Raw genomic sequence first — 24697 nt, forward strand, 5'->3', positions numbered from 1 at the left:
ATCAGATTTCTTCACATGTGAGGAATTGAAAAGATTCATCATTAAACTGAAATCTTAATTCCATTGTTTAGATGTGGTGTCTCTTATAAGTGTACATTTAAGGCAAATGGATGAATATTTTCAGATTTTCTATAAACCCAGAATCTAGGAAATTAGATGGGGGGAAATTAAGTAAAATTATCAATGGGGAAGGAAGAATTAAAAAAAAATGGCGGGATTGGTTGGAAAAGGTACTGGGAGAGAATGCCTCAGACAGAACAAAATCATACTACTTTGCTGAAACTTGCCAATCCACTGACGTGAAGAGTCCCAGGTCAAATGAAGCAATTTGCTTGGAGTTAGGAACTCAAAGGTGGGTATGCTCTCAGTGCTTTCCTGGATTCATGAGGGAGTATTGATATTGTAACACTCCTGCCTGCTTAGCACCAGCAGCCAGAACCCATAGCTGCTTCTTGAGACTGGATGGATGTTCAGGAGGGTCAAAATTTGAGCAGAATTGGGATCCTTCTCCCCACCCAGCACCCTCTATTTCACATTGCTCTAAGAAACCTGCCAGGCTTAGGCTGGGATGCTGTCACTGCTAAGGGAGGAATTTAGGGGGAAAGATCTTGGAGAGCGATATCCATAGGCTCCAGAGCAGTATACTTACCTTTAAAATAGGTATGATTTATATGTGTAATTATATCCATGGCTGAACCTACCTTTTGAGTATTTTGCTAAACCTGTTATAGAATCCTAGAAGTGTAGGGCTGGAATGGACTTGGCCTCACTGAGGCATGACCAGTTATACCTAGAGTACACCTGATAGGTATTTGTCTAACCAATTCTTAAAGACCTCCAATGATAGTGATTCCATAACCCGCCTGGATAACTTCATAGTTAGCAAATTTTTCATTCTTCTTCAAGTGCTTGCTCATATCAATTCCGATTAGGTGTGCGCGTGCTGCGTGCACGATGGTCAGAGAATTTTTACCCTAGCAACACCCGGTGGGTTGGCTGTGGAGCCCCCTGGAGTGGAGCCTTAATGGCGCTGGATATGTACCTCAGCTGACCCAGAACCCCCTCAGTTCCTTCTTACCGCCTGTGACGGTCGTTGGAACTGTGGAGTGTGGCATAGCTGTCCTCCACTCTCCCTAGCTTTTGCTTCCCAGTTTTAGATAGTTGTTCCAGTTGTTATAGTTGTATAGTTAGTATAGTGCAGTAGTTGTTTTAGTTGATAGTGTTAGGTTTGTGATTAAATTTAGCGGGTTGGAAGGGGTCCTCCCCCTTCCCACCTGCCTACCGGGCTCATGCCCAGAGCTCTGGGCTTTCAACTGTGTTCAGCCTGTTCAAAGCCTATGCCAACGGGAGACCCCCACGACTCTTGTTTGAAGTGTCTCAGGGAATCTCAGCAGGCCGACAAGTGTAGGATCTGTAAGGCGTTCAGACCTCGAACCAAAAAGGAACGGGACTTTAGGCTCAAGCAGCTCCTTATGGAGGTGGCCCTTAGCCCGGATCCCACATCAGCACGCCAAGTTCTGGCACCAAGTGCATCAGTGCGCATTGCCCTGGCGGCGGCTTCAGGTACAGCACCGCGGGGAGACTCAGATAGAGGCCCGCGGCACCGGACCTCTCCAGCACCACGTCCAGTACAAGTGATTCGGCGCCGTTCCCAGTCGCCAGGCCCAAAGAGACAGCATAAGCCGGAGGCGACAGCAACAGGCACCGGCACCGCTTTTGCCAATCTCGGCATCGTGTCCGGCACTGGAGCGACTGAGAGTACAAGCGCCGATATCGGCACCGTTCACTCCAGCACCGAGGGAGGAGCCATTGAGTCCCTAACCCGAACCGTGGTTGAGCCCCGCCTTCCATCGATGCCGGAGACATTTACAACAGTAAGATACCTCATTGCCCTCACAGAGCCGGCACCAGCACAGGCTACTGCACCGCCTCCGACTTGTGCGGTACAGTCTAGGGGCAAGCCAACCCTAATACATCCGTCATCTCCTAGTGTGGAAACACGGCACTGCTCCTGATCCCGGAGTAGATCCCAGTCCCGACGCCATTCCCTCTCGTGGCTCCGGTCGTACTCGCAGCACCGATCTGCCTCACGGCATGGCTCCAGGTCGTGGTACTGTTCAGACGCCCAACGTTGCTCCCGGCATCAGTCAGAGCGCCAATCTCCTTCCCAGAGCCAATCCTGGCACCGCTCCCGCAGGCGGTCATCATCGCAATCCAGATCTGGATCCCAGCACTGGTACGGTCATCAACACAGATCTTGATCCCGGCACCGCTCTCCAGCAACGCAGTACCAGATGGCACCGCGACCCACAGAGTTGACACAGACACACTCTGCACTGCCTTGGCCCTCGTGCTCTGCCTCAGTCATCACAGTCTGAGGGCGCCTCGCGATCAGCCTACCCCGCTCCAAGCCAGGGCGAGGGTAATATGGATTAATGGCAAGACGAAAGCCAAGCCCCTAATTGGGAGCCTGCACAATGGTCCTTCTGGACCCCGTGGGCGTACCACCAAGCCCAAGGGATTCCATCAGGGGCCTGCCATTCAGCCTATTCAGAACCCTGGGTACCGGAAGCCACTATAAGTCATCCTCCTCTGCGGGATATGGAAGCGTCTGCACCTACCCCAGCACAGGCCCCAGACCCTAATGTAGCAGATCCTGGGCAACAAGACCCCTCACAACACGATCTGCCACAGGATCCCCTGTGACATCATCTTCATCTTTTCCAGATGAGGCAGTGGCGGGGACAACAACCTCGGGTCCTCCCCCAATAGACCTTTGTGCCTACCAAGATCTTTTATGTAGGGTGGCATGTAATATGGATCTACAAGTGGAGGAGGTAGTGGAGCTTGAGGGCCCAGTGGTGGACATCCTTTCAGCAGAAGCCTTGTCCTGAGTCGCATTGTCTGTCATCCGCATCATCCAGACCAACGCCAAGACAATTCCACTAGCTGTGCCTCCTGCTCAACAACGAAAAGTTGACTCTGGAACCAACCCAGAGAATAGAGTTTATCGGGGCAGCCTTAAACTCCAGACTCGCCCGAGCCCTCCTGCCAGACGCACACTTTTAGTCAATGGCGAACATCATCCGCAGCCTTCAAAACTTCCCGACTTCCATGGTAAAGACATGCATCAGCCTTCTGGGGCACATGGCTTTGTGTACTTACCTAACCAGGCATGCCAGACTTCGGCTTCGCCCGCTTCAGGCCTGGTTATCAACAGTATATCGACCAGGTTGAGACAGCCTGAGCATGGTAGTCACTGTCCAGGAATCGGTTTTGACTTCCCTCCATTGGTGGTTGGACCCCACATTGGTGGCGAAGGGATACCACTTCACGCCCTGCAACCTTCCTTGTACCTAGTCACAGACGATCATCTCTGGGATGGGGCGCCCACCTCAGAGAATTCCAAACGCAGGGCCTTTGGGCCACGTCTGAACTAACTCTGCACATCAATGTACGAGAACTGATGGCAGTACGCCTAGCGGGTAAGGCATTTTGCGGGAACCTGCATGGCCATTGTGTGGCAGTACTCACAGACAACACCATGGCCATGTTCTACATCAACAAGCCAGGGGGAGCCTGGTTGTCCCCCCTGTGCCAGGGGGCCATTCGCCTGTGGGAGTTCTGCATAGTTCACTCAATACATCTGGTGGCGTCGTTTCTCCCGGGGGTCCAGAACACGCTGGCAGACGGCCTCAGCAGGTCCTTCCAGCCTCACGAGTGGTCGATTCGCCCAGACGTCATCCACTCCATCTTCCTGAGGTGGGGGTTTCCCCAGGTCGACCTATTCGCCTCGTGCAACAATCAGAAGTGCCAAGTGTTCTGTTCTCTCCAGGGACGTTCTCCGGGTTCCCTAACAGACACTTTCCTACTTCTGCAGAAAGACCACCTGTTCTATGCTTTCCCTCCATTCCTGCTAGTCCACAGGGTCCTGTTCAAGTTACGCAGGGATAGGGCATGTATGATTCTGGTCGCCCCAGCATGGCCCTGGCAGCACTGGTATACCATGTTCCTGGAGTTGTCGGTAGAGCCTCTGATCGCACTCCCGCTGTGGCCGAACCTGATACTCACAAGACCACGGGTGCCTTTGTCATCCCGACCTGCAATTGCTCCACCTTACAGCATGGATGCTAAATGGCTAACTCAGTCAGAATTACTCTGTTCACAATCAGTGCAGCAGATTCTGTTAGGCAGCAGAAAGCCCTCCACTCAAGCCACGTACCTAGCCAAATGGAAGCGATTCTCCTGTTGGTGCGAGCAGCGCAGCACACCCCCCTTGCAGGCGTTGATACCGCTTATACTAGACTATCTCCTATCCCTAAAGCAGCAGGGCCTGGCTTTATCATCTGTCAGAGTGCACCTGGCAGCCATCTCGGCTTTCCATCCAGGAGAACATGCTTCCTCTGTCTTCTCCAATCCGATGGTCGTTAGATTTTTGAAGGGTTTAGATCGCCTCTGTCCTCAAGTATGACAACAGGTTCCAGCGTGGGACCTTAACCTGGTCCATTCCAGACTCACTGGGTCCCCGTTCGAGCCGATGGCCACCTGCTCACTTCTTTACCTATCTTGGAAGACAGCCTTCCTTGTAGTCATCACTTCAATGAGACACGTGTCTGAGATCAGAGCCCTCACGTCCGAGCCGCCGTATACAGTTTTCCACAAAGACAAGGTACAGCTTTGCCCCCACCCTGCCTTTCTCCCCAAGGTGGTATCAACTTTTCATGTGAACCAGGACATTTTCTGCCCGGTCTTTTATCCGAAGCCGCACACTATGTGGCAGGATCAACATATGCACTCCCTTGACGTTCCTAGGGCTCTAGCCTTCTATATCAAGCGTACTAAGCCATTCAGGAAAACGACCCAACTCTTCGTTGCAGTGGCCGACCGGATGAAAGACCTACCGGTCTCCTTGCAACGCATCTCTTCATGTATCATGGTCTGTATCCATGTTTGCTACGACTTGGCCAGTGTCCCAACCCCACGCCTCACCACCCACTCCACAAGTCTCATCAGCCGCTTTCCTGGCCCGGGTCCCAATACAGGAGATCTGTAGAGCTGCCGTTTGGTCATTGGTACATACCTCACTACGTGTTACTTCAGCAGTCTAGAGACAATGCCGCATTTGGTTCAGTGGTTCTGCACTCAGCAACATCTCACTCTGACCCCACCGCCTACGTAAGGCTCGGTAGTCACCTAATTGGAATTGATATGAGCAAGCACTTGAAGAAGAAAAGACGGTTACTCACCTTTGTAACTGTTTGTTCTTCAAGATGTGTTGCTCATATCCATTCCAAACCTGCCCTCCTTCCCCTCTGTTGGAGTAGCCGGCAAGAAGGAACTGAGGGGGCGGTAGGTCGGCTGGGGTATAAATCCAGTGCAATTAAGGTGCCACTCCAGGGGGCTCCACAGCCGACCCACCGGGTGTTGCTAGGGTAAAAATTATCCGATCATGCACGTGGTGCATGCACACCTAAATGGAATAGATATGAGCAACACATCTCAAAGAACAGTTACAAAGGTGAATAACCGTCTTATATCTAACCTAAATCTCCCTTGCTGTAGATTAAGCCCATTACTTCTGTTCATACCTTCAGTGAACATGGAGAACAGTTGGTTGCTGTCCTCTTTGTAAAAGCCCCTAACTTATTGGCAGACTGTTATCTAGTCTGCCACAATTTTTTTTTCAAGACTAAAGATGCCCGTTTTCTTTAATGTTTCCGCATAGGTCAGGTTTTCTAAACCTTTTATCATTGTCGTATTTGTTGTTCTTCTTGGGAACCTGTCCAATTTATCCACATCTTTCTTAAAGTATGATACCCAAACTTGTCACGGTACACCAGCTGAGGCTATTATTTATCCTCCTATTATCCTCTAGGTGCTTACAGATTGATTATTTTAATTGGTTCCAGTATTTTTCCAGGTGTTGAAGGTAGGCTGACTAGTCTAGTCTAAAATTTCCCTGGATCCTCTTTGTTCCCTCTTTTAATAGAATAGAATCATAGAACTGGTGTCCTCGAGATGTCATCTAGTCTAGTCCCTTGCACTCAAAGACTAAGTGTTATCTAGACCATCCCTGACAGGTGTTTGTCCAACCTGCTCTTAAAAATGATGGAGATTCCACAACCTCCCTAGGCAATTTATTCCAGTGCTTAACCACTCTGACAGGAAGTTTTTCCTAGTGTCCAACCTAAACCGCCCTTGCTGCAATTTAAGCCCATTGCTTCTTGTCCTATCCTCAGAGGTTAAGAATAACAATTTTTCTCCCTCCTCTAACAACCTTTTATGTACTTGAACACTGTAATCATGTCCCCTCTGTCTTCTCCAGACTAAACAAAGATAATTTTTTCAATCTTCCCTCATAGGTCATGTTTTCTAGACCTTTAATCATTTTTGTTGCTCTTCTCTGGCCTGGACCTCAATACTCCAGTTGAGGCCTAATCAGTGCGGAGTAGAGCGGGAGAATTACTTCCAGTGTCTTGCTTACAGTACTGCTGCTAATACATCGCAGCATGAGGTTTGCTTTTTTTGCAACAGTGTTACACTGTTGACTCATATTTAGCTTGTGATCCACTATGACCCCCAGATCCCTTTCTGCAGTACTCCTTCCTACCCAGTCATTTCCCATTTTGTATGTGGGCAACTGATTGTTCCTCCTAAGTGGAGTACTTTGCATTTGTCCTTATTGAATTTCATCCTGTTTACTTCAGAGCACTTCTCTAGTTTGTCCAGATCATTTTGAATTTTAATCCTATCCTTCAAAGCACTTGCAACCCGTCCCAGCTTGGTATTATCTGCAAACTTTGTAAGTGTACTCTCTATGCCATTATCTAAATCCTTGATGAAGATATAGAACAGAACCAGACCCAGAACCGATCCCTGCGGAACCCCACTCATTATGCCCTTCCAGCATGAATGTGAACCACTGATAACTACTCTGGGAACAATTTTCCAACCAGTTATGCACCCACCTTATAGTAGCTCCATCTAGGTTGTATTTCCCTAGTTTGTTTATGAGACGGTCATGTGAGACAGTATCAAAAGCCTTACTAAGTCAAGATATACCACATCTACCGCTTCTCCCCATCCACAAGGCTTGTTTCCCTGTCAAAGAAAGCTATCAGGTTGGTTTGACACTATTTGTTCTTGACAAATCCACGCTGACTGTTATTTATCACCTTATTATTTTCTAGGTGTTTGCAAATGGATTGCTTAATTATTTGCTCCATTATCTTTCCGGGTACAGAAGTTAAGCTGACTGGTCTGTTATTCCCCGGGTTGTCCTTATTTCCCTTTTTATAGACAGGCACTATATTTGCCCTTTTCCAGTCTTCTGCAATGTCTCCCGTCTTCCATTGCTTTTCAAAGATAATTGCTAATGGCTCAGATATCTCCTCAGTCAGCTCCTTCATTATTCTGGGATGCATTTTATCAGATCCTGGTGATTTGAAGACATCTAACTTGTCTAAGTAATTTTTTACTTATTTTTTCCCTATTTTAGACTCTGATCCTACCTCATTTTTCACTGGCATTCACTATCTTAGATGTCCAATCGCCACCAACCTTCTTGGTGAAAACCGAAACAAAGAAGTCATTAAGAACCTCTGCCATTTCCACATTTTCTGTTATTGTCTTTTCCCCCCTCATTGAGTAATAGGCCTACTCTGGTTCTACATAGGTTCTATGTTTGTCCTTCTCTGGGACTAACCTGTCATCCTTGAGATCTCAAAGATAATCACTAGTGATTCCAAGATTGCTTCAGCTAATTCCTTACGTATTCTAGGGGAAATTTCATCAGGCCCTGCTGGCTTGAATACATCTAATTTATCTATATGTTATTTAACCTGCTCTTTTGCTATTTTGGCTTGTGTTCCTTCCCATTTATTGTTAATATTAATTGTGCTAAGTATCTGATCATAGTTAACCTTTTTGGTGAAAAATGAAGCAAGATAGGTATTATACACCTCAGCCTTCTTCATGGTGTTCCTTATTAGCACTTCTTCCCCACTAAGTAGTGGACCTCCATTTTCCTTTGTCCTTCTCTTGCTCCTAATGTACTCCTAGAACTTCTTACTACCTTATGTCCCTTGTTAAGTGTAATTAGTTTTGTGTCTTAGCCTTTCTTATGTTATCCTTACATGCTTCCACTATTCTTTTATACGCATCTTTAGCAATTTGTCTGTCTGTATTTTCACTTTTTGTAGCATTCCTTTTTGATTTTCAGGTCATTAAAGAGCTCTTGATGCAGCCATATTGGTCTATTACTATTATTTCCTTCATATTGGAGTAGTTTTCTGCTGTGTCTTTAATATTGTTTCACTGAGAAACTGCCAGCTGTCTTGAGCTCCTTTTTCCCTTAGGCTTTCTTCTCATGGGTCCCTACCTACCAGTTCTCTGAGTTTGTTAAAGTCTCCTTTTTTGAAGCCCTTTGTGCTTATTTTGCTGCTCTCCTTCCTTTCCTTAGAATTATGAAATCTATCACTTCATGATCACTTTCAGCAAATTGCCTTCCACTTTCAGATTCACAACTGATTCCTCCCTGTTAGTCAGAATCAAGTCTAAGATAGCTGCCCCAGTTATTTCCTCCGTCTGAAACAAGAAATTGTCCCCAACACATTTTGGAACTTAACGGACATTTTGTTTTTTGCTATATTTCTTATCCAAAATACAAAATCTGGTAGTAATGGGGGACTTTAAGTACTCAAATATCTGTTGGATATTTCTGTTATTTATTTTAGAAATGTCTCATCCACCTTCTCTTCCTGCTTTGGTGGTCTATATTAGCTCGATACCATTACGTCACCCCTTCCCCTCCCTTTATCTTTATCCACAGACTTTCAGCTGGTCGGCCTGTCAACTCCTTCTGGGCCTCAAAACAAGTGAATACATGCTTGATGTACAGTGCAACATCTCCTCCCCTTTTTCCTTGCCTGTCTTTACTGAACAAGCTGTACCCCTCTATACCAGTATTCCAGACATGCGATTTATCCCATCCAGTCTGTGATGCCAATTAAGTAATAATTTAGCTTATATACTAATACTACTTCTAGTAGCATCCCTGTGGGTGCGCCACATTCGGCGCACATGCACTCTTGTGCCTTTGATTGGTACTGCTACCAAAAATCTCCATTCTGCCTGCATGCATGTCCTACACATCCTCATGTCCTGTACTGAGGTTACTGAACCACCCTCAGTTCCTTCTCAACCACCTTTGGACTGAGATGGAGTCTGGCGGTGCCTGTTTGCTGCATACTTATTTGCATCTTTTATTAGTGTTTAGCTTTATAGTTCTAGCAGGTTTAGTAACTTACAGTTGGAATGTTTGTTCCCTTTTTTTTTTCTTTTCTTCTTGGCAGGTGAATGCATCCATTCCTCTCAGAAGGAAACACATTTGCAAATGTTATTAGCTTCACATTGGCAGTGAAATAGGGAGTTTAAATTTCTCACACATTTTAGTCATTTGTACTATTATGAACCTTATTCGGAGTAAGAAAACGGAAATTTTTGTAGCTCTAAACAGGTGGTGTTTAGCTCTAGAAATGTCTTAACCAAGGTTAACTTTCCCATGAGAAATTAAATGGATGCACTGAAGAACACAGTTTGTGTACATAAACTGTAAGGGTATGGTCACACTGGATTAATTTTGCATTTGGCTTTTCCTATGTACTGAAGAGCTACTTATAATATACTTTCATATAGTTCAGTTCACCTGCAGACGCCTTTGCTAATATCCTTCATTTAATCAAGGGGAAAAAGAAAGTACACTGTGTCATATTTGATAACCCTAACAGAGTTAGTTGTTAGTAATGAATTTTCATTCTTCTAAGCTTCAATCTTTTGTAGGGAAAATTCTAACTTTTTTCAATTACTATAGTATTTCTTCTTTATTTTTCTTTCTAGTGGATTCACCAAACTCATCTTTTCAGTAGTTCATGGTAGAAAAACTGAAATAGAGACAATATTGAAGGAAGGCAAGTTTAGCTGGTCACTGTTTTTTTTAAAAAGACAGTGATTGAACACACTAAAATTTCAATAGAATGTCATTTAACTTTTCTTTGAAAGTTAGGAAAAATGATATATGTTTTACAGGAAAAGTTTTCAAAGTCTGGACCAACTCTCAGCAGAAGTTAGTCTTTCTCAGACATCTCTGGATCCAGGTAATTCACAAGATGGAGATGGAAAGCAAGATGGATTAAATTTACTAAGTGAAGGTAAAATACTGCCTGAAAGTTACACTTTGTTCAGGTCCTTGTTAATGCTTTTTAATAAATACTTTCAAGTACTCTTCAATTTCAGCAATCAAGGCATCTTGCTTTTCTTCTGGAGAATAAATTTTCAACCTGATAGATGCAAGGAAATAAAATGTACCTTTTCAAAGTTAGTGTGTGACTCGACTGATTTTTCCCAAACATCTTATTGAAAATATGTTTGCATGTATCAAGTCCCAATGATATGAGTAGTACATTATTTTGTACTGTGTTTAAGGCAAGGCTTTATATTGACTTCAGATATGATTGTTATGTTTCTCCCTTCACCATGTGGGATCTGGTGTCATTTTTCTGTTATAATTAACCTAAGGTTCCATGAGTCCCTAAAGTTCCAGGCATTGGGCTTTGCAGCTCCCTTTCAATGTTGTTCTCCCACTGTTCTTACTTTCAGTCTTTCCTACTGTCCAGTCTCATGCTATGTGGCATTCACATGCTGCTTTTGTCTGCAATGCTGCAGGCTGCCATATGCTTTCCATTAAAATTAAGGGATAGGGAAATAAGGTAGGCAACAGACAAAATTGGTGGCTAGCACTACACATCTGTATCTTCAGTTTTCTTTCAAGTACCCTCTTGTGGCCAACTGTGAATAAGCAGGAGGATGCAACAAGACATTTAAGAATCTAAATGTTTAATATGAGCTACTATAAAGAATTCCTCCAACTCCCTCAAACTTTAGTCACATGCAGCCTGGGAAATACAACCCCCCCCTCTTTTTTTTTTTTTGAAACATAACTTGATCATAGCCTTTAAAGATATTTTTCCAGTTAAAAAACTGTCATCATGACCAGTGCCTTAAAATCTAAATCTGTTTCAAGACCCATTGCATACACTAGTTCACTCAGAGTAATTGCTAGTTCAATATGTTATGGTTAACATTGAGAAGATACACACTGTGCTTGGTCCCTCTGTGCTAGCAGTGTGGTTTCTTTTATTTTTGCCACATTTGACACCATTTTATTTCTTCGAGTACTAGCTCATGTCCTTTCCACTGTAGGTGTGTGCATGCCTCATGCACAGGAGATTTTTTTTTCCTGAGCTGTATCTGTTGGGATCACCCAACAGCCCTCTGTTGCCATGCACCGCTGCGTGTTGGTGTTCAAGGGCAAAGCTGCCCCAACTCCCCTCATTTACTTCTTACTGCCAGTAGTGGTTGTTGGAGTGATAGCAGACTTGTTGTGATAAGTGCTTCCCTCACTCCTTTGTGTACATATCCTATTATTGTTAGTTAATTAGTTTAGTGGTAGTTTGTTTAGCTAGATTTTACTGCTAGGTTTTCGTTTTAGGTCTCTTGACCACTTTTTATCTTTTGGTACCAAAACAGTTCCCTGCTCACTGAGATTTAAGTTCTGCCAGACTTGCACTAAACCTGTGCTGGTCAGTGACTGACACCTGGCCAGGTTATAATGTTTGGGAGACTCCCACATTAGTGACAAATGTGACATTTGTAAGGGATTCAAGCCCTGCTCAATGAAAGATAGAGGTGAGGCTCAAGTGCTTACTTATGGAGGCAGTGTTTTGCCCTCCGTCAGAATCATCTTACAGGAAAAGCGTCCTAAGTACATCAGCAGAACACCCCACCAGAGATGTCTGTGGCACCTTGGTCCCATTTGCCGGTACTGAAGAAAATGCTTATGCCTTCCTCAGGCTTAGTACCTCAATTGAATGGGTCAATACCAAAGCTAAGTAGATGGCAGAGACTCTGCAAAATGTTTGTGGGGGAAGGCTCTCCCTGGGGCACTCATTACCCAGGAAGAGGGAATTGCTGCCTCCAGAACCTGTGCCAAGTTGAGGATATCCCTGAAAGAACTTTGGAGCCATCAGACAGTGCCAATCACTACCACCCCAGAGGTATATGCAGCTTCAAGGGACCCACATAGGTTCTTTGTACCAGTATCACCGGTACTACAAGAAGAAGCCAGTATTGATGCGGCAGCTTCTACTTCACCGTGTCAAGAAACTGCAGAACTGTTACTGACCAAGCATCCTCAAAAGCCAGTGCAGTCGAGAGGCAAGCCTGTGGTGATATCCCCAGTATCACCATCTCTGGGCTTCGACTACCTCTCACCAGCTCCAACTGGTTCTCTGTTGCTGGAAGTGTCAGATTCTTCTCCTTCAGGTTTAAAGATGAGGTCTGTATGACATCCAAGATAAGGAACATACTCTCCATCAGAGCCTTTGGGACCACAAGCCATGCAGCAACTCAACACTGAAATCCTTCTGAGGGACAGTGGCCTGGGCAAGGATGGGGCCTTGGCCCATATCAGTGGCTCTTTTGGACACCATGGCATGTCCCCCCTCCAGCTAGGACCTTCCCTCAATCATCTCACTCAGTGTCCTTGAGAGCTCTTTGGGGGCATTGGCACTGAGGACATCCATACACCAGTACTCAGTGCTAAGATGGGTACCAATCAACCAGAGATCACTGAGGTAGCTTCTCCTCTGCAAGACATAAATCACCTTAGAGCCACCTGTTCGTCCTCTTCCTCATCATCAGATGAGGCTTTTGATCTGACAGATGATTCACCACCACAAGAGGACCACAGAGCTCATCAAGATCTTTTGAGAAGGGTGGTTTGTGTTTGATATTCAGGCAGAAGAGGTGTGTACAGGCTCTCTCTCACTAGTTGGTGGACATTCCAGTACTGATGGCCCCTGCCAGGGTGGTTCTGCCAACTAATGAAGTCGTTATAGAACTCGTTAAGGTGCTTTGGCAGACACCTTCTGTGACATAACACAGGTTACAATTGGGACTGTTTGAATGGCTGTGCCTCCTTAATTCTCCAGTTCAGGGTGGTTTTTGCACTGCTTTGCTGATGAACAAGAAAGCCATTCCAGGCTGTTCACTCATCCCTCAACATGCAGTCACACCCAGCTGAGTTGCATAAATGCTCTTCTAGCCACTGATGAACTACACACAAGACAACACCTGCCAGCTTTCTAGTCCCTGCCTTGCACTCCTGAAATGTCTTATCCAGTCCATTCACTGTACAGTATAAACTCCTATGTCTGTTATTCCAACAAAGGGTAATAATTATGCACAAGCTTTATTGTTCTAAGCAGTCTCCCACACGCTTTAATCCAAACTCACTGCTTAAGATAAAACAGTAAAAGAAGTTTATTAACTGTAGAAAGGAGGATTTTGTCATCACAAGTCATGAGGCATAAAGGTCAAAATTGATTACAAAAGCAATAAAAAAAAATATGCAGTCCTATTTCTAAACTTTACCAAGCTAATTCACATTTGAAGTAAACAGCTTTTCTTACCCCACTGGATTTTGCAGGCAGTTCACAGTTCTTAGTACACAGGCTGGATTTCTTCCCAACCTGGGACAAATCTCATTTCGAAGTCTTTCAAACAGTCTTGTTTCAGTCGAGATGGAGGAGGAGAGAAGTAATGAAGAAGCCATTGTCTTTTATTTTATACTTTCCTTGAGTAACACCCTCCTTTCACCCCGACCCCATTGGGGTGTAGACAAAGCAGTCTCCTGTGTACATGAGCTCCATAGAGTCTCAGATTAATTATAAATTTCTTGCTTGCACCTTCTGTGCACATGTTTGGGATGACCTGCCAGGCCTTTGTTGTCAATCTTTTGTTATTTCTGAGGAGCTAGTCTGTGGGCGTTCCCCAGACTTACAATATGTTTCAGTAACAAACATATAGTAGAAACTCATTTTAACAGGACAATAACATTCCTTAGACTGACACCTCAGAAGGCATACTTTGTACAAGATTTGTCATAATTTTGTAAAAGTGGTGATCATAATAATGTAGACTGTCACATCCTCCTCCTTGCCCCCATAGCAAGAGCTGAGAGGCGGTACTATATCCCCTCTAAGGGATATGACCATTTCTATTCTCATTCTCCCCCAGGTTCCCTTGTGGTGACAGCTGCCAATGAGTGGAAGAGACTGGGAGAACAAGCATCAATACCAAAAGGGAAAGATTCAAAGAGACTGGATCTGTTTGGTCAGAAACTTTATTCCGCAGGAAGTCTGCAACTCAGGATTGCAAACCAATAAGCACTCATGAGTCACTATGACGTTACTCTCTGGAAAAAATATTTTAAAATTTAAAGACATTACCAAAAGGATGGTAGGCAGGAGTTTGCAGTAACAGTGGATGAGGGTAAGCTGGTTGCCAGGACTGCTCAACCATGGCATCAGCTAGTACTATGAGAAGATGTTCACGGTTGCAATCTGGGCTACCCCCAGAAGTCCAGCAGACAATCCAGGACCTCCCTTTCAAAGGTCCCTCATTATTTTCAGCAAAGATGGATGACAGGCTCTATAGCCTGAAACATTCAAGGGCGACGTTAAAATTTCTGAGTGGTAGCCGTGTTAGTCTGTATCAGCAAAAACAATGAGGAGTCCTTGTGGCACCTTAGAGGCTAACAAATGTATTTTGGGCATAAAACCCACTTCATCAGATACATGGAGTGAAAAATACAGTAAGCAGAATATATGAATCTACAACCTATCCTGAAGGACAATCCCTCACTCTCACAGACCTTGGGAGACAAGCCAGTCCTTGCTTACAGACAGCCCCGCAACCTGAAGCAAATACTCACCAGCAACTACACGCCACACAGCAAAAACACTAACCCAGGAACCAATCCCTGCAACAAACCCTGTTGCCAACTCTGTCTGCATATCTATTCAAGGGACACCATCATAGGACCTAACCACATCAGCAACACCATCAGGGGCTTGTTCACCTGCATATCTACCAATGTGATATGTGCCAGCAATGCCACTCTGCCATGTACATTGGCCAAACTGGACAGTCTCTACGCAAAAGAATAAATGGACACAAATCAGACATCAAGAATTGTAACATTAAAAAACCAGTAGGAGAACACTTCAATCTCCCTGGACACTCAATAACAGACTTAAAAGTGGCAATTCTTCAACAAAAAAACTTCAAAAACAGACTCCAATGAGAAACTGCAGAACTGGAATTAATTTGCAAACTGGACACCATCAAATTAGGCCTGAATAAAGACTGGGAGTGGATGGGTCACTACAAAAAGTAATTTTCCCTCTGCTGATACTCTCACCTTCTTGTCAACTGTTGGAAATGGGCTGCCTTGACTGCATTGGCCTTGTTAGCACTACAAAAGTAATTTTCCCTCCCTTGATATTCACACCTTCTTGTCAACTGTTGAGAATAGGCCACTTGCACCTTAATTGAATTAGCTCATTAGCACTGACCCCTCACTTGGTAAGGCAACTTCCATCTTTTCATCTGCTATAATATATATTCTTCTTACTATATTTTTCACTCCATGCATCTGGTGAAGTGGGTTTTAGCCCATAAAGCTTATGCCCAAATAAATGTGTTAGTCTCTAAGGTGCCACAAGGACTCCTGTTGTTTTTATTGAAATTTCTTGGAATCTGTACTCCAGTGATGAAAAGGAAACAATTTCATCCAGAGCAGCCATATAGTTACCAAGTTTTTGCTCCCTGGTCCCAAGATGCACCAAAGAGAAAGAGCAGGGGTTATAAAAGGCACCTTCCACTGCCCTCTTCTTCGGCATCACCTATCTCATCCCATCCAGTTGCCTTGGTCAAATAGGTATTTTAATGATTTGGTTGAGGCCACAGTGCCAGTTACCATAGTTCCATGCGTTTCCCACCTTTTGTTTACCAATTGCTTATCCCACTTCCTAAGCAGTTGGACCCACATAACAACAGATGGGTGCATCTTAAGCAGGGTAGAAAAATCACATCTGCAAAAATTAAGAGTCCCTGTGTTTGTGTACCTGGATGACTGGTTGATTAGAGGTCAGTCTGAGGCTCGTGTTAGCCAATGTATCCACTGTCCTGTCCACATATGATGCACTGAGACTTCTGCTGAATCAGGACAAATCAATCCTAAAACCAGTACAGAGAATAGAGTTCATTGGGGTGGTCTTAGACTGCACAAAGGCCAAGGCCTTTCTGCCACAATTCAGGTTCAAAACATTACTGTTGAGGCTGAAACATACCCACTCCCCACAGCACGCAGCTGCCTCAGTCTCTTGGGTCACATGGCAGCATGGTCCTGTGCAGTTCGGCATGCCAGGCTGCATCTCGGAAAGCTGCAGGCATAGCTAGCTTTAGGATGTGCCCTGAATCATCGTCATTTGGACAAAGTGGTTCCAGGGCCAGTGTCAGTGTTGTCAGTGTTGGATTGGTGGATGGACCCTCTGAAAGTGTGTGTAGGTCCCCTATGTCTCCCCGCTGCCAACCTCACTCTAGTCCCAGATGCATCATCCCTGCGTTGAGGAGCTCATATAGGGTCCCTGCAGACTCAGGGTCTTTGGTCATCTCAAGATCAAAAGACGTATATAAACATCAGAGATCTAAGATAGTACATCTAGCTTGCTTGACCTTCCTCCCCCAGATAGTGGGAAAGAATTTAATTTTAATACACAACTTTATCTGCTTATGTAAAACATAACTGCAGAGAGCAGTGCAATCAATTCAACTTTGCCAAGAGGCAGTTCACCTATGGGACTTTTGCATAAACAACTTGATTCATCTCAAGGCTGCTTACCTTCCAGGGATACAGAACATGTTAGCTGATTAGCTGAGCATATCTTTCTTGAGTGGTCATTACGTCCAGATGTGGCTAATCCATCTTCCAGCTCTGGGGGAACTCCCCAAGTGGATTTATTTGCAACAAAGACTATCAGAAAATGCCATCAATGTTGTTCAGGGGATGTCTCAGTTGGCAGCTCACTGACAGATGCTTTTCTCCTATCCTGGAAGAATCCCCTATTGTACACCTTTCCTTCAATTCCTTTGCTACCCAGGGTCTTGTCCAAAGTGAAACAAGACCATGCTCATCACATTCTTATAGCACTGGCATGGCCTTGTCAACATTGGTACTCAACTCTACTAACCTTGCTAATTGAGCCTCCATTATCTGTCCCGTTGGACTCAGATGTGATTTCCCAGGACCATGGTCATTTGCTCTATTCCAGTCTCTGATCCCTCCATCTGACAGCCTGGATGCTTAATGGATAACACCCTTTGAAAGATCCTGTTCGAAGGACATTCACAAAGTGCTTCTGAATAGCAGAAAACCCTCAACTAGGAGCACTTACTTGGCTGAGTAGAAATGCTTCTCCATTTGGTCCTGCCAGAAAGCTGTATCTCCAGAGCGGGCCTGGACCACATGCTGGACTTACCTTCTATATCTAAAACAGAATTTGTCTATTAGCTCTATAAGGTTGCATCTGGCAGCTACTTTGGCCTTCCACAACTTGGTGGATAGTAGATCCCTTTTTCCCAAACCCATCATAGCTAGATTCCTAAAGGGCATGGTCAGATTAAATCCACACATGCAAGATCTTGGGATCTGAATTTGGTCCTAACAAAATTGACAGGATTGCCCTTTAAATCGCTTGCAACTTGTGATCTGCTTACCTCTATATGTGAATGTAGCATTTCTAGTGGCCACCACCTTGGCCAGAAGAGTGGAAGAGTTGAAAGCCCTAGTGTCAGAGCCTCTATATACAATTTTTAATAGGTTTATCTTCATCCTCATCCAAAATTTCTCACTACGGTGGTCTCTCTAATTTTCATGTTAATCAAGTAATCTATCAGCTGACTTTCTGAAACCTCATGCCCACAGAGATAAGGAGAGACTTCATTTGTTGAATGTGAGAAGGGCTCTAGCTTTCCAACTGGAACATACTAAGTTATTTAGGACCTCTACTCAGTTGTTCATTGTGATTGCGGACAGAACTGAGATTCTTGAAGGATTTCATTCTGGATCTCTTTATGCATTTGTTTTATTACCTGCTGGCTAATCAGTGGCTTACTTGGTGCAAGTACCTATCACTGATATTTGTAAACTGGAGACAGGTAAATACAGATGACCATTGCTTCATCAGTCCAGGGATAATGACAGTTTTGGATGGGTGGTCTTACAAGCACTGTTCAGGTCAACCTTGAGCCCGCCTCTATGATTGTCTATCTGTGTCACCTATAGTGGAATGGACATATGCAAGCACTCAAAGAAGAAAAAATGATTATCTATCCTTCTGTAACTGTTGTTCTTTGAGATGTGTTGCACATGTCCATTCCACGACCCGCCAACCTTCCCCTCTCTATCAGAGTCTACCTGGTATGAAGAAACTGAGGGGAGTCAGTGGCGGCTCTGCCTCCTTATTCCAGCACATACTGGAGCATGACAGAGGGTTCTTGGACCACCCCAATCGGTATGGCTGAGGGAAAAAATTCTCCAACAACTCCGTACAAGACATTCGCACACACCTACAGTGGAATGGAAGAACATCTCGAAGAATAACAGGTACAGAAAAGTAGGTAACTGGGTTTTTATGTATCTGTCGAGGTACTGAGATCTCTCACATCTAGTGGAAGTCAGGGCCTTAGATGGTTCAGATTTTGCTATAATCTGTTGTAAGATGCATTTTTTTTAATGCAGTGCTGCACTTATTATCATAGACTCATAGAAATGTAGGCCTGGAAGGAACCTCAAGAAATCAAGTTCAGTCCCCTGCACTGAGGCAGAACTAAGTAAACTTGTTTGACTATCCCTGACAGGTGTTTTTCTAATTTGTTCTGAAAACCCTCCAGTGATGGGGATTTCACAACCTCCCTTGGAAGCCTATTGCAGAGTTTAATTACCTATATAGTTAGGTTTTTTCTAATATCTAACCTTAATCTCCCTTGCTGCAGATTAATCCTATTATAACTTGTCCTATCTTCAGTGAACACTGAGAACAATTGATCCCCATCCTCTTTCTAACATCCTTAATATTTTTGAAGACTTAGTCCCCCTCCCTCCCATGGTCTTTTTTTCCTCAAGATCAAACATGCCCAGTTTTTTTTTTAACTTTTCCTTATAGAACAGATTTTCTAAACCTTTTATCATTTGGACACTCTCCAATTTGTCCACGTTTTCCTAAAGTGTGATGCCCAGAATTGGACATGGTACTCCAGCTGAGCCCTCGCCAGTGCCAGGTAGAGCAGGATAGTGCCCTCCTGTGTCTTACTTACATGTGGCAGAGTGCTGGGAACCAACAGCTTAAGTCAGCACTCTGATCAGTTAAACACCAATTAACCCCCCTCAAGGTGGATCTGACTGTACCTAATTAATCCTTTCCAGCTTATTTTAATATGCTAAAGAGTTAGTTAGCCCATTAATGCAGAGGGTAGAAGAAGGCACCAGCAGGAAATGCTGGAGGAAGAGGCAGGCTAGCAGAGCTAGAAGGTGCAGACAGCTCTTCCCTTTCCTCTTCTTGGCAGAAGGGTGAGGAGAAACTGATTTTGTAAATACTGTGGTGTATGGATCAGTAACGGTGGTGAAAAGAGTAATGAAATAAACTACACAGCGGTGTTTAACAACTGAAAGACTCTGAATAGTCTGCATAGACAGAGCAGATGATAGGAGTGGCACTCCACCCTGTCACAATACGACACACGCATTCTTATGGTAACATTTGAAAATGTAGTTTTCTGAATTGCAGATTTTTAATATAAAGTTCTGTTGAAAGGGATTATGAAGTTCATTGTGGGAGTGATATTTTAGCGTCTTGGTTGTCAAACCCAACTGCTGATCCCAAAGAGTGCTGTCGTATGCTGAACATAATTTATACCCTCCAAAGAGTGCTCTGGCACCTAATAACAACCAACTTTGCCTTGACACTCCTGCTACCTCTGCCAGGTGACATGAACATCCCTCAGCTCAACTATAAATGCTGAAGCCTCCCTCTGCACAACCTTTATCTCATCTCTGAGATGTTCGTAGTTGCCAATTATCCAGCTGGAAATTTAGGTAACTTTCCTGATGATAGTAATGTTATGTTCAAAAATCCCTTTTCACCACATCCAAAATTTTAGAGCTCGAATGGTGGATGCATACTGTTAAATTATTTTCCCAGCTTTCCCATATATTTTCTCAGAATATTGAGTTTAAAAAAAATAATAATTTTTTTTCCTGGGGATAGAGTGAGTGTAGATCTTTAAGGGTGTTCGCTTGAGTTCATTCCATAAGCACTGTATTCAGTCACTCATATTTTTTTAAAAGCAGATGTAAAACTTAAATTATGCAAAGATCCATTGGAAGATGCTGGTAAGTGCTGTAAGAGAGTGGATTATTTTCACTATACTGGTTTTTTCCCCCAAAGGTAGGGCATCCCTTTAAATGAGAATCCAGAAATGCCTACTTTACAGATGCAAAATTCCTTGAACTTTTGGTGGACTGGGTTGCAAATACAATATAGTGAGTGAGACGTCTTAGTCATCTGTTCAAACCCAGTTCAGGTTAATGGCTACCAAAAGCTGTTATCTGATCCCTGTTTGGTGGCCTGTGGAAATAAGGTGATCTCACTGGGTAAGTGTCTGCCCATCACAAAACGCACTACCATAATTGGCACTAATTAGCTCCACTGTGGGCAGGGAGGACGTGAGTTAAATTGACATGTTGCCTGACCTAGCCTCATCTCTGGAGGTGTAGTCCCTCCAGGTTGCATGTTTGTGAGGCAGAATGGGAAGTTTGCACTGACACTGCCAGTGTAAATCTGATATCTTTTATGAGGAATTATCAAGAAGGATGAAAAACAAAACATGTTTATCTTTGTAATAGCATTTACTAATTCCAGTGGGTTTTTTTTCCAACAAAGATTAAAAGCAATAAATCTCTGGTCATGGCATCATTCTGGTAATTTATTGCTGATGTTTGGCTGAAGCCTTAACAGAATTTTTTTTTACTGATTAATTTCCCCTCTGTTAGCAGTGGCTTCCACAATTCTGGACATTTGGGCAGCTCTTCTCTCGCTGCAGCTCATGGTGGCGGATCAGAGTTTTGGTGTTGCATGGTCTGGCCACACCCCCTCTGCTCCTTCTTGCTGCCTGATGAGTTATTCCCAATCTGTTAAACTTATATAACATCATGAACAAATATTCCAGAGATAACGAAATAGCTACATACATTAGACCAAGAAAGATGGTCGTATGGTAACAATTCCACTTAATTTCCTTTCTGCTAGCAGCATCTCCTACAGTTAAGGGTCAGATATTATCAGTAAGAAATGTAACATTCTGGAGTTCAGTGTCTCCCAGAATTCTGGACATCTGGGAAGTAGCGAGTACTGAACAGATATAGGGAGGGTTATGAAACAAAAGTTTGGCAGGAAAGAAGTACCTCCCTCCCTTTTTTGTGAGCTTGCTCAAAAGTTTCTATTATTTCTGGCCACTACACACAACACCTCCTTGCCAAAGGAAGCCTCTGCAGAAGACAGAAATTCCACCTTGTAGTACTTAATGAAGGTGTTAGCTGTTTTGTAAATTTCCAAAGTGAACACACTTGCTCATTCTGGCCAGGAGGTTGGTAAGGATCTTGTGAAGCGTGCTTGATCCATTCTGGGACAGAAGCCTCTGATGATTTGTAGGCTTCCACGGTACATAATCTAATCCACTGAGCAATAGAGGACTTGGAATCTGTGAGTCCTTGACATTTAGGGTGGGAGGGCATGAATAAGGAACCCAATCTTCTTTCAGATTTTTGTATGCTTGAGATAGATTTTCAACACTCCTCTGACCTTTAAGGTGTGCCACACCTTTTCAGTTGGATGTTGTAGTTTTGGACAGAATGAAGGAAGCACAAGTTCTTTGGAAGTATGGAAGGAGAAATTTACCTTAAGAAGAAAGGATTCTGGTGTTCTGAGTGCCACTTTTGCCTTGTGGAACACACAGTAAGGCTTCCATATAGATAAGGCTGCCAACTCCAACACTCGCCTCGCAGATGTGAGAGCTACTAAGAAACAATTCTTAATGGATAAATAAAAGGCCAACACTGAAGTCAGAGGCTCAAAGAAATGACTTGTCAAAGCCCTCAAAAATAGTGAAAGACCCCATTTCGGGAAGAGTGGCACATCAGTCTGGCTAACCAGTTGGCTCAAAGGAATCTACTACCTGTAGATTGTCTTCCAGGGAGTCTGAGAAGTATTTTGGTCTCTGCATTGGTACAATTAACAAACAAGTTGGCTGAAGGGAGGCTGAACATGTGAATGATGAGATTAAAAACCACCTGATTCAGGCATCACTCGGAATTATTGAGCCAGCGTCTCCCGAGCCAGCCTGCATATTGGGTTCAGATCACCTTTGTTGTGGATCACTCTGAGGGAAAGAAGGAATGATTCTGCCCACTTTATTATTTCCATTGCTTCCACATGTAGTGTTGGACTCCTTATTTCCCCCTTTAAATATGCAATCATATTGTCTGATTGAACTAGAACATAGTTCCCCCTCTCAGCTCTAGGAGGTTTTGCTATGAGCCTTTTCCTCCTGGTTCCATAGGCCCTGGGCTCTTTGGGTCTCCAAGTGAGCTTCCCAGCCTTCCAGGCTGGTGTTAGCTGCTTGGACTAAAGGAGCTGGAAGGCAGATGGGCATGCCTTTGCAGATTGTCGTGGGCTGACCACTATTGTAAGGAGCTGAACACCTGTGCTGGAACTTATACTTGATCTTTATTGTGTTCCGTGGAGTGATCCCACACCACTAGTATGAAAGCTTGAAGACTTCTGATGCATGATTGTGCCCATGGAGATCCATATGCACGACACCACAAGTCCTAGCAGTTGGAGGCATAGTGTTATAGTAGCTCTGGAGCAAGAAAATAAATTCCTAGATAAAACTAGAGAACTTTTCTTGGCATTGAAGCTGGGTCACTGGAGAAGATTTCACATTCAAGATGTGACTTTCTGTGCTGCGATGGAGCTTTGATCAGATGTCATCCAGGAAGGGGAACAGGTGAGTTTCCTGTGACCTGAGTCTGGCCATTATCACAATCAACATCTTTGTAAAAACCCTGGGGGCTGAGGAGAGACCAAATGGGAGTGTTTTGTTTTTGCAAACTACAGAAGTCTATGCAGGCGCAGTCTGATGGGAATATGGAAATGTGTGTCATCTGGGTCAACTGAAGTCAAGAAGTCCCTCCTGGGATAGGTATGATACTGTAGAGGCCACAATCTCCATTCAAAACTTTTTCTTTATCCACTTGTTGCTTTTGAGATAGAGAATGGCTCTGATACTCCCCATTTGCTGCCGTACAATGAAGAAGATGGAGTAGAACCCGGAGAACCTTTCTTCTGAGGAAACCCACTTTATCATTCCCATATCCAAAAGATGAGATATTTTGTTTTGCATCAGACTGTTTTACAGGGCTATTGGAGCTGGGTGATTGGATGAAGAAGGGATGGGTGGAGTCTGCAGCTCAATGTGGTCTGTCTCACTCACTATATCCCTGACCCATTTGTCTATGGTCAGTGAAAACCATTCTTCTAGGAAATGGGAAATCCTGACCCCTAGCTTCAGCTCTTGGGGGAGCCTATGCAATCTTTGTCATAAAGTGGATTTGGGAGGGTTGGAGGCTGAGGTCCCTCTGGAATTTCCCCTGGTACTTTGATTCCAGTATTTTCACTCAGGGAATTTTGTTGCCCCTTCGCTAGTAAACGATAAACCTCACACCTCTGTGAGGATGAGGAGCAAAAGGAGTGCCTCTCTCTGAAGGCTGGTCTATTTTCTATTCTGAGTACCCTTAGTGAGGAAAGGAGAGACTGTTTGGATTTTGCCATCTTGTCAGCCACCATCTTACCCAGTTTTTCTCCAAAAATGAGGGAGCTTGTAAACTTGGCTGAGCATAGGACCTGCTTAGAGTAAGTATCTATCTTCGAGGGTTGAAGCCATAAGCAGCGCCTGGCTACTGAACTGGAACCCATGGCTTGGGCTGAAAACATCATTGCATCCATTGAGGTGTCCACTACAAAGGCTGTTTCTGGAAAGACCCTTGAAAGTGGAGCCAAAGTCAGGGTCATCTCAAAGCCCTTCAGAGCAGATGTTCCAGCCAGGCAAGAGATGCTCCTGCAAAGTAGGTAACTGCCAGGAACACTCAGAGGTGGCAGAGGAGGCTTCAGAGCCCTCTTTGTGACTGTCCTCCATCTTTCCAGCCTTGGGGTCCTTAAGGTAGAACTCTGCTTTTGAGGGAATAATCATATTTTTGGCAAGGGATGCACACAGGTGTCAAGCTTTGGTGTCCCTTTCATTCTTGAATGTAATAGAGCCTGAGATTGCTCTTGTTGATGTGCTTGCCCTTATCAGGCTTGTTCCATTCATCCCTAATCAGTTCCTCAAGGAGTGAAGCGATATTGCAGCCTCAAGGGAGGATTTTGAAGGGAAAAATGTATTCTAAGGCTTACTCACAGGAACTTGCTCAGGTTTCAGAGCCAGACAGCTCACCTTCCTCAGTTTAGGAGGAAGAAGAGGACTCGCATCTCCTGGATTTGTGTGCTGTCTTTCCCTTTAAATTTTTTTTAACCTTTTTAGCATGCTTCAGGAGTATAGACCCTCTACAGTGGCTTTGGTGATGCCTTTTGTGGCTTGCCTTCCTTAGGGTCTGGCGCCCTCTTGAGAGATGTTTCAG

At 44.3% G+C, this 24697-nt stretch overlaps 1 protein-coding gene across 8 annotated transcripts in view; it reads left to right on the top strand.

The window, feature by feature from the left end:
* RUNDC3B (RUN domain containing 3B) overlaps positions 1 to 24697 on the top strand; it is a 146390-nt gene that overhangs the window by 118157 nt on the left and 3536 nt on the right. Inside the window, exons 10-12 of one of the 8 annotated variants that reach the window (XR_005594095.1) lie at positions 9898 to 9968; positions 10087 to 10154; positions 18373 to 18568. Coding sequence is in view for 5 of the 8 variants with exons in the window: in XM_039524670.1 (XP_039380604.1) it covers positions 9898 to 9968; positions 10087 to 10193 (178 nt within the window). In the remaining 3 variants the exon portion in view is untranslated. Of the gene's footprint in view, positions 1 to 9897; positions 9969 to 10086; positions 10209 to 18372; positions 18579 to 24697 lie in introns of those variants that run through there. The other 7 variants (XR_005594096.1, XM_039524670.1, XR_005594097.1 and 4 more) reach the window with 7 other exon arrangements.

The sequence above is a fragment of the Mauremys reevesii genome, linkage group 2, assembly GCF_016161935.1.
Source record: "Mauremys reevesii isolate NIE-2019 linkage group 2, ASM1616193v1, whole genome shotgun sequence".
In the NCBI taxonomy this organism is placed as follows: domain Eukaryota; kingdom Metazoa; phylum Chordata; order Testudines; family Geoemydidae; genus Mauremys; species Mauremys reevesii.